The following is a 10,998-nucleotide window of genomic DNA, read 5'->3' as shown; positions in this document are numbered from 1 at the left end:
GAGTTAGGCAAGGAGGGGGGGGTTAAGCGACTTTCCCAGGGGGTCATACAGCTAGAAAGTATCTGCGGTCAAATTTGAACCCAGAACCTCCTTTCTCCAGTCCTGGCTCTCAATCTACTAAGTCACTTAGCTGGCCCCATCCCAGTTAAATTTAACAGGCAGAAAAGAGAAAGCTATTTTACCCTTGGAAATACAAAGTATTATTTAGCATGAATCAAATGAATTCACATTTGTAAACTTTGCAAATCTTAAAATGCTATATAAATGCTAGCCATTTCTATTATTGTTTTTTTTGTTTTGTTTTTTATAAAACCCTTACCTTCCGTCTTGGAGTCAATACTGTGTATTGGCTCCAAGGCAGAAGAGTGGTAAGGGCTAGGCAATGAGGGTCAAGTGACTTGCCCAGGGTCACACAGCTAGGTCTATTATTGTTATTATTATAATGATCTCACTTCATTCAAGTGATTAATAAAAGAAAATTTCTTTGCCAAATTTATCTGTAAACATTTAAGAAAACATTTTCCCAGTGATGAGATAGATAACCTGCTTTTTGGGAGAAAAGGCAAGTGGAAGGTTCTGGCCATAATGCATACTCTTTCCAAAGCTTCTTCATGATATCTAGATTTACAAGAAAAATTCCACTATGCAACATTTACAGATATTCATAATATGCACTTAATCATTTATGTGCCAGCCAACTTCTTCCATAACTTACATAGGACTTTTTGGAAGTGGATAGAAGGATGAATTGGAGCAGGCAGCTTGGGGCACTGGGACCCCCCCCTCCCCAACACACACACAACATTGACTTTGGAGTTGAGACTTGGGTTCACATCCCCAAACAGAATCTACTTACAACTGTGTGACCTCACAGATGCTCCATTTAAGGAGGATGTTCAGGGTCATCTCTTCATTTCTCACTTGCCTGATCTTCTGGACATAATCATGATCTCCAGAAACTCAATTTCCTGCAAGATCACATTAACTTTGAAGCCCATATCTCTGGGGCTCCTCTCACCCTCTGATTGGAGAGGGGGGAGAGAGGACATTGGAGAGCTCCTCCTACGTACTACATTTAAGGAAGGTGCCCAGAACAGTCAGGTTAACGTTTCCTATCTTATTGGAGGGGTGGTAGCTAGGTGGCCAGTTGGAGAGAGCTCCAGATCTGTAGCCTGAGTTCAAATTTGACTTCAGATATTTATTACCTGTGTGACCATGAGCAAGTCACTTAACCCAGTTTTTTTTTTCTTCCAGTTTTCTCATGTGTAAAAGGTACTGGAGAAGGAATTGTCAATTCTAAGACAAAAGCATGGCAAGGACTAGGCAATTGGGGTTAAGTGATTTGCCCAGGGTCACACAACTAAGAAGTGTCTAAGGTCAAACTTGAACCCAGGTCCTTCTGACTCCAGACCTCTACCTAGCTTCCCCTACTTATATAGGGGCTTATGTGCCAGTGATTATGTTTATTTAGTATATAGCTGGAAAGACACTGGATTTCCAATCAGAAGACATGAACTTTGAGTTCTAGCTTTATCATAAACCTAGGCAATTCATTTTATAACCCTGGGCCTCAGTTTCCATAACTGCAAAATAGAGAAACAAATATTTGTACTAACCCATATGACACTAAGAGGAAAACATCTTGTAGGGTATCTAGATGGCTCAGTGGATAGAATAGCAAATACTTCCTAGCTGTGTGGCCTTGGGTAAGTCACTTTACCCCAACTACCTAGACATTACTGTTCTTTTGCCTTGGAACCAATACTTAGTTTAGATGCTAAGAAAAAAAGGTACAGATTTTTAAAAATAGCATCTTATAAACCTTAAAGTGCTATCTAAATAGGAATTGTTATTTTGATTATCACTGACAACTATTAGTTTCAGAAGCTCAAAGTTCAATATTTTAAAAAATAGGCTTCCCAAACATGCCAGTATTCTGGGAGGTGTGGAAATACTGGGGGGGGGGGGGGGAGGGGGAAGGCGAATTTGATGTACCAGAGAGAAAAATCATCTGTCAAAATGCAAATTAGCCAAGAAATGTAGCCCCAAAATGGGGCTTTTTTAACCTGTGGAGGGAGAACAAGGAGTCACCTTATACTCCAGCCAACAGAAGCACTTTGACTAGTTTCGTCAGCAAGGAGAAGAGCCAGCTTCTCTAGTATGCTTTTATAAAGCCCAGGACGATTGAGCTGCACTATTTTGTTCCCAGCTTCTCCTGAGTCTCCTGATACTTCTTGGAAAGACATGGCCCATAATGGACTTGGGGTCTTCATCCTCATCATTATTTTACTGCTTGATCAAAGCCAGCCTGCAAAGCTAAAAGCCAGAAAACACAGCAAACGCAGAGTCAAAGGTAACCATTTTCCTTTACATTAAGTGGCTCACGAAATGAAAGAGTTGGGGAGGAACTTAGAACATAAATGTGCCATTGCTGACATTCTCTTCTAAGGTCCTTTCTGGTTCTAATGTTCTATGTTCTAAGCTCTGATATTTGTTGCCTTGGTGTTTGTTTTTTTTTTTAAGATATATTTCAAGGGGGGAAATTATCAAAGATCCAAGTAAAGAGGAAGGATCAAAATTCCTCTCTATGTCTTTCTGTAATTTTACAGCCTTTAGGGCATTATTAGGGAAAAGTGATTCTTAAGTTTTCTTGTCAATTTTCCTTCATTAGTAACTGATCCAGAATTGAACATTTTATGAATAAGAGAAACAAAAGGCAAGAATATAGTCAGCAGCCACACGGGAAACTGCATAAATGTTGATGTCTTGAGAAGTAATCACTTATGTTTTTCTTTCCATAATTATAATGTATATTATAATAATAAATTAATTTATATATAATAATAATGTAATTATTATTACAATATACATTATAACTAAAATATAATCTATATCCCAGTTCTCTATCTTTGTAAATATAGTTTGGACTTGAGTGTCTATAAGGTTTTTTTTTAGCAATTTCATATTTCCTAGTACATTTTCCTAAAGTCTAATTCCAGCTTCTCCTGGTGAGAGAGTATAAGAAGGAGGCTGGAGGGGAAAGGAAGGGAAGGGAAAGAAAGAATGTAGAGAGCAATGGATGACGTGGCAAGTTTATATAACCACCATTTTGTCCATCTTAAAAGACCTTTGCAAAATGGTGCTGCTGCTGCTAATGTCTGAGGCCAGCCAATGAAGATGAACATTTCTGTATATGTGTGTATACGTGTGTCTCTTTGTCCTGACTCTATGTGTGACCAAGATAGATATTGTTTTGGTCCCTAACTTATCGTGGCTACATCTCAAGGGTCAGTCTTCACTCCTCAAATGATTTTTTTTTACAGCCTCTTAACATTAGACTGAAGAAAACAAGACTCTCGAATGGGATTTCTTTGGGACAGGGACCTTAATCATCTGGTACAGAGGAGGTTCTCTGAGAAGTCAGAGAGGTGAAAAATGCAAATGCCTAAGACTCAATTTGGGGAACCAGTTTACTGGAACTCTTAAGTATACCCTAACTCAGCATGAATATCTAGATCAGAGTTTGAAAGGTCTTTGGAATATACAATGCAACACCTAATGAGAGAGACTGAGTGGAAACAAAACTTTAGTGGGAAAAAGAAGACTGCTTCAAGTCTTGTCTTTGCTACTCATTAGCTATATGATCTTGGGCAAATCACTTCTCTCTAGACCTCAGTTTCCTCACCTATAAAGTGAAAAGTTTGGAATAAAACATCTCTAAAGATCCCTTTCAGCTCCATCTATAAGACCATGTCAGGATTGGGAGAATGGATAGTAGAATTGGAAGGGACCTTGGATTACATAGAAAGTCAGAACTGGAAAGACACTTGGAATAAGAACACAGAATGTCAGAGGTGGCAGGGACATTAGAGAACATTTAGCTTAATTGTATCATTTGACAAATGGAGTATCTAAGACCTGGAGAGTTGAAGGAACTTGCCCATAATAAGCCATCAGTTCATGCCAGAGCACTGATTTGTACTTGAGTTGGCTAATCCTCTGCTCAATATTCTTTGCTTTAGGTTAGGTTGCCTTTACTGGCTCAAATTCCTGGTATTTCTGTATATAATGGGATAAGCAATGGATTTGGAGCCAGGAAACCGAGATTCCAATTTCAGCTCTATCCCTTCTGAGCTCCATAATGCTGGACAAGTCTCTCCTTCTATCTGAGCCTTAGCTTACTCCTATCTAAGATATAAGGTATATCAATACTAGCTCCCATTTCTCTAGCACTTTGTAGTTTGCAAAGAACTTTCCTCATGAGACCATTATGACCCTAAGTAAATTATTTAACCTCTGCCTCAGTTTCTTCATCTATAAAATAGGGAGTGATGATAGCTCTTACCACCCAAGGTTGTTGTAAGGAAAAAGTGAGCTGACATTTATTTGTAAAGCACTTTACAAACAACTTTTCTTTTCTTTTCTTTTTCTTGGTGTACGTCAGACACCATGTTTGTTGGAAAGGAGGGAGATTGCCCCTGCCTTGGTCCTCTTTAACACTGAGAAAGAAACCTAACCCACTACCCCACTTAACAGAGATGAGGGAAAAGGAATGAGGGCAAGGCACAATGTCTTGGCTCTACTAGGGGAAGTAGCCAAAATGAGTAGGTGGAAAAGCAGAAATCTTCAGAGATACAACTTGCCCCTCTAATCGCCTCAGACCTTGATGAGTTCATGGCTGTGATTCTGTCGCTGCCACACACGCCTTCTGTCCAAAGTTCAAAATAAACACCAACTCTTAAAAAATTGTTGGTTGAGTGGCAGTAATGCTCCCACTGCCTATTTTTAAATGTTGTGATAGAAAACAGTTCATAAACCTTAAATCACCGCAGAAATGGGAGTTAATAGTGTTATTATTATTGGTCATGCTCATGGCTAAAGAGGTAGATTAGCCCCAGCTGGGCTGTGAACTCTCTGACAATCAGGATACAGCACAATATTCTGCACACAGTGGGTGCTTAAGAATTATTGCAATGTGTTTAATCTCATTCTAAAACTTGTTATAGGTCATGAGTAATCCATTCAGTAAAGGATATTGTACACCAACACTAGTAATAAAAAATGGTAATACTAGATTGCAGTTGAATGGTGTTTTAACAAGCAACTTAGTATGGCACAAAAAGCACAAGGTTTAATCAAAGAACTTAGTTTGAATCTCACTTCTGCTGTTTACTGTTACTGACCTTGAGCAAATAATTTCCATTCTCTGGTGCTCAGTTTTTTCTTCGGTAAAAAGAGAAGGTTGGACTAAATGATCTCTTCGATCACTTCTAGCTATAAATCATTTACTCGAAAGATTACAAAGTACTCTTCATACATTATCATCATTTATTCTTCACGACAACTCTATTAGGTAGCTAGAGCAAATATAAGTACTTTTTTTACAAAGAAGGAATCTAAGGATCACAGGGAAGAAGGGACTTCCCTAGAGCAACACAATAGCCCTATGGGGTAGATATTTTTATTTCCATTTTAAAGAGAAAAAAACCCTGAGTTTTAGTAAGGGCACATGACTGCCCAACATCACACAGCCTTGCCCTGTTTAAGTCCTTCAAAGAAACTTCTCATGATCACTTGCTTGTGGGTCATATGAATCAAGGTAATTTCCTTTGTGACTGCCTGTTGGCATCTTTTTTCAGCAAACTGCTTCTCAACATTCTTGTCTTGGTGTCTTATATCTTTCTCATGTACACAAAAGAAAAGGATGGTGACCTAAAGACACAGGTGGAGAAGCTCTGGAGAGAAGTAAATGCCTTGAAGGAAATGCAAGCCCTGCAGACAGGTAAGCCATGGGCGCCTTGTTGCTGAAAAGTGGAAGATGCCACCGAAGATCTGGGATCAAAGGATCACAGGATGTCAGAACTAGAGGGAACCTCAGAAATGAATGAGTCCCGTTGGCTTCATTTTACAGAATTGTCATCTTTTCCTCCTTTGTATCCCCAGTGTTTTGTATAGTTCCTGTCACATAATAAGGACTTAAGACATGTTTATTAGCTTAAATCACCAACTACAAAAGACCAAATTATAGCCAAAAGAAGTGACTTTCTGTAGGACACATGGATAGTTAAGGAGAAGAACTCAGATTCACACTTAAATCTTCTGATTTCAAATCTAGAGATTTTCCCACTATACTACAATGAATGAGGAGAAGAGACAACAGAACCTCCAAAACCTGAATTTCTATAAAATTCAACACCAAGGGTAAATAAATCTTAAAAGCACATAGAGCAGGTTCACACTTAAGGAGAGAATGGATATGAATTGATATAGTTCCTCCAATGTGCCAGGCACTGAATGTACTAAGCACTTTACAATTATTATCTCATTTGATTCTCACAACAATTCTACAAGGTAAAAGCAATTATTACACCCATTTTACAGTTGAATAAACTGAGTTGAAGTAATATGCTCAGGGTCCCACAGCTAGTAAGCGTCTGAGGTTAGATTCTAACTCAAGTCTTCTTGATTCCACCAGCTACCTTTGCTGTCAACAACACAGAGCCCTTTGTGCTTTACAAATAGCCTTCTTCACAGCAGTCTTGTCAGATAACAAATGTAAGAATTATTATTAGCATTTTCTAAATGAGGAAAATAAAGCTTAGAGAGGGGATCTGGGGTTCAAATCCATGTCTTATGTTTCCAAATGCAGAGCTCTTTCCATTGCTCGTGTCCAAAGATTCCTAGTCATCTGTAAGCCAGAATTTCTTTGATATTTCTCTGCAGGGAATTACCTGTAAATTAAGAGCTTTTAAAAAATTATAATCAGTTTTTCCTCTACTTCAGGGCCTGACTTCTGACTTTGGCCCTGTGGCCCACCAAATAATTCACTGGGTGTTCTGCTTTGGTGGTTGAGATCTCTGCCATCTGCTTAGAGCCCTACAGTTTATAAAACATGATCACACCCATTATCCCACTGGAGTCTCATGCCAGATGCATGAATCAGGCAGAGCAGGTATTATTAGTCCCATTTGCCAAATGACAAAAATGAGGCCTGGAGAAGGAAAGTGACTTAGCTCATGATTAATTAGAGTAATTGCTTGAACTGGAACCCAAGTGCCCTGGCTCCTAACTGAGCATTATACCCACTATATTACATGATATTCAAGTTGATACTTTAAGGATACAATTCAAAATAATGAAATAAGACAAATTATTTAATGAAAAAAAATTTTATTAACCTACTATGTGTAGGGTGGTATAGGGGTTATCATAGCCTCTTAAAGACTATATCCAAGAAGCACAAGTTCTGATGGGTTTTTCCAAGATGGAAAGGCTTGGTGTATGAGTCTGGCAACATACACTATGTTTTTCATCCAAGAAATGACTGAATGAAAAGCATTTAATAAGTGCTTTCTGTGTCTAAGGCACTGTGTTAAGTATTGAGGATTTAAGTATAAAAGCACTACAGTCCCTTCTTTTAAAGCTTTTATTCTAATAGAGCAGAGATTCTTAACTTGGAGTACATGAACTTATTTTAAAATATATTTTGATGACTATATTTTAATAATTTCTATTACAATGCTAGGTATTTTATTTTATGACATTAAAATCATTTTTCTGAGGAGTCCATAGATTTTACTAGACTGTCAAAGGGATCCATTACAAAAAAAAAAAAGTTCAAGACCCCCCTATAATAGAGGGATGCAACAAATGTAAGGAGTAGTAGCCAGGGAAGAGTATTTTTTTTTTCTAGAGAGTCTCAGGGATAGTGAGTGGGCCATAAAGCTGTCAATTACTATACCCTTTCTGAAAGCAATAGCAATATTAAGTTGAATCCCATTCCTAGAGCAAGAGTTGGAAACTGAGGTTGGGAGAGGATGTGTGTGCAACAAGGAAATCAGCACGAAAATGTCCAGAATGACTGGGTGAATGAGTTATGAAACTTGGGACTAACTAGATATAGCGGGCTAGGAGAGTACATGTTCACTCATTGAGAATTCCAAATTGAAACGGATTTCTGCTCTCAGGGCTTGGTTTCTGTAGATCTAATCCAGTCATATTAGAGGCAAGACAGATGGCACAAAGATATCCAGCATGGATATCTAGAGAGATGTGAAGCAGAGTCTGGCCTGGGGATTGCTTAGTGCCTGGTCTACCCCAGGACAAAATCTCATCTTTAGAAAGTTGACTGCTAGTGACAGTTTTTTTTTGGCCCTAGCAACTCATGAAACCATCCTCTAAGTTGTCACAGAGTTTGTGATATTCTTTGATGGAATGGCACCTTCACAGATGAAATCACAGCTCTTTCTATGTACTGAAGAATGTGGAAAACATTTTCTAATATCTTTTAGTATACAAGGGTCAGAATTGCTTCCAAAATGAGGATTAATTGAAGAAACTGGGGGATGGGGTGGTGGATTTTGCTTAATTGTGAGAAAAAACCTTCCTATATAGCATATGGATTACCTCAATGGTTAATATATTCTTCCCCTTCTTGGTCTTCAAACCAAAGATGGATAACTACTTGTCAGTGATGACTTAACAGGGATTCTGCTTCAGGTATAGACTGGTAATTTTCATTTAGAATATAGTTTCTTGCCTCTTTTAGTGTCATTGGCCCCTTTGGCAGTCAGGGAGTCCTATGGCCCCCTTCTCAGAATTAGGTTTTAAAATAGATAAAATAGAATACATGAGCTTTCAAAGGAAACCAATTACAGTGAAATACAGTTATCAAAATATGATTTTTTAAAATAAGTTCAGACTTCAGGGTAAGAACATCCCTATATTAGGGGATACCTGGAGTACCCCCTTAATGTGCCAACTCTTTTCTCTCCACAGTCTGCCTTCGAGGTGTGAAAGTACACAAAAAATGTTACCTGGCATCTGAGATCTCCAAGTACTTTCACGAGGCAAATGAGGACTGCATTGCCAAAGGTGGGACCCTGGTCATTCCCAGGAACAGTGATGAAATCAATGCCCTGAGAGACTATGGAAAAAAGAGCCTGCCAGGCATTAATGATTTTTGGCTGGGGATTAATGACATGGTCAATGAAGGCAAATTTGTTGATGTCAATGGTGTTGCCATTACCTTCTTCAACTGGGATCGTGCACAACCCAATGGTGGAAAGAGAGAAAACTGTGCCCTGTTCTCCCAGGCAACTCAAGGAAAGTGGAGCGATGAATCCTGTAGAAGCAGTAAGAGATACATATGTGAATTCATCATTCCCTAGATGGCATCTCTTGAACACAAAGCTTCTAGGCAGAATGCGATATTGACCCTTTCCATTGGTAGACGCTGCTCATCCACAAGATTCAGAAAGGCAAGAATGGAAACCCAACCATGTTTGTGATTAGAACAAAATGGTTGATCTATCCAATTGACCACATGTCACCTGCATGGCTGTGTGATCTTGTAAATATCTATTTTGCAATATTTACATCATTAAAAATCTTTCTATTGGAACTCACTTTTGTTAAATATTTCAATCACTGGCTAGTGGGATAGTATTGAAAGAAAAATTAGTTCGAAGTCAAAACTATTATAGTTATTATTATTTAATGAAAGGATCATTGACATTAAGGTTCCTGAAATCTACCAGTCTCCAGCAAAGTTTAGTCAAACTTCTTGAGCAAAAGCATGACATTTTGAGAAATAAGATTTCTAATTATCTAAGAGTAAGGAGAATTTGAGAAACCACCAGTTTCAGCAACTTAAAAGAAGTGTCTAGAACTTATCCATTCTGATTGAATCAAAGAAGGAGCAATTTGGAACTGGTAGACCTGAGTTTGAATTCTAACTTTAGTACTTACTGGTTTATGACCTTGTTCAAGTCATGGTAACAGTTTTAGCCTCAGTTCTTTCACTAGTAAAAAGAGGGTAGTAAAGCTTATACCATTTGCCTCATAAGGTGGGAGAAGTGCTTTGTCACTTTAGAGTGGTCTAGAAAATAAAGTATTATTAGCCACTAGTACTTGTCAGACATTCTTATCTAGTCAGTCTTGAAATTAAAATCCATGTACCTTTTTAATTGAGAAAGCCTAGTTGAAAAATACCATCTAGTCCCATCCATCGTAGAGGGGAAGAAACTGAGGTTCAGAGAAGGAAAATGACTTGGCCAAGATTATACAGGTAACAGTAAGTTTTAAAGCTTTTGGTTTGAATTCTGGTCTCTTGACTTCAAGTACATTGTACCTCAAGCTTAGACAATTTCCAAATATTAACTATTAAGCTTTTGAAGAACTAAATTATCTTTACTCCTAAATAAGAAATTGAAATTCTAGCTACCAGGTTGCCAAGAAAAACCATTCCAATGTTTATAGCATACCCTTTGACCCAGCAATACCATTACTGATCTGTATCCCAAGGAGATGAGAGATAAGGGAAAGGAACCTAGTTGTACAAAAATATATTTAGCAGCTCTTTTTCTTCATTTCTTTAGCTTTCTTCAGCTCTGTTTCTTCATTTATAATATGGAGATCCTTAGAGTTGTACCATATACCTCACAGGAGGGTGGAGGCTGGAAGACTATGGGGACCTTTTTGTCAATTACTATTCCTTTAAATAACATAAAAATTCCCCAATCCATAACATTTTAAGTATGACACAACATTTTCCTCCTAACAATCCTGTGATATAAAGAGCACAAATGTTATTATTTCAATTTTACATCCAAGGAAACTGAGACCTAGAAAGAGGAAGTGATCTGCCCAATTAAGTGACAGCACTAAAAACTTGGGCCCTAGGACTCCAACTTCATTGATGTCACATACCAGGCAGCTTCCTTAACATATATCATTATGTTATTCACACCACAACCATCTAGGTAGGCTACAAATCCCACTGGAAAAGGTGATAGTTATCAACCCTTTAGACAAAAATGCCTGTTTCCCTGACATTTCTCAGGAAGCAGACAAGATAAATTGGTTGATTTATTTGACCACCTCACCAGTCATTCCCAGAATTCTTTCAGCATGTCCCATTCAACACTTCTATCTATCCATCGCAATAATCAAGGAAAACACAATAAATCACATGTAGGCAGAAAAGAGAGGAATAAC

At 38.1% G+C, this 10,998-nt stretch overlaps 1 protein-coding gene across 1 annotated transcript; it reads left to right on the top strand.

Annotated features, from left to right (window-relative positions):
• The first annotated feature begins 2,154 nt into the window (after window positions 1–2,154).
• Window positions 2,155–9,397, top strand: CLEC3A (C-type lectin domain family 3 member A). Its single transcript, XM_001363410.4, has 3 exons — window positions 2,155–2,353; window positions 5,699–5,782; window positions 8,779–9,397. The coding sequence occupies exons 1-3, from the start codon at window positions 2,245–2,247 to the stop codon at window positions 9,168–9,170; spliced, it is 585 nt and encodes a 194-aa protein (XP_001363447.1). The 5' UTR covers window positions 2,155–2,244; the 3' UTR covers window positions 9,171–9,397.
• Window positions 9,398–10,998: the final 1,601 nt, after the last annotated feature.

This window comes from Monodelphis domestica, chromosome 1 (assembly GCF_027887165.1).
Source record: "Monodelphis domestica isolate mMonDom1 chromosome 1, mMonDom1.pri, whole genome shotgun sequence".
NCBI classification, from domain to species: Eukaryota; Metazoa; Chordata; class Mammalia; order Didelphimorphia; family Didelphidae; genus Monodelphis; species Monodelphis domestica.
Note: the sequence above shows the minus strand (reverse complement) of the source record. Positions and strands in the feature narration are given on the sequence as shown.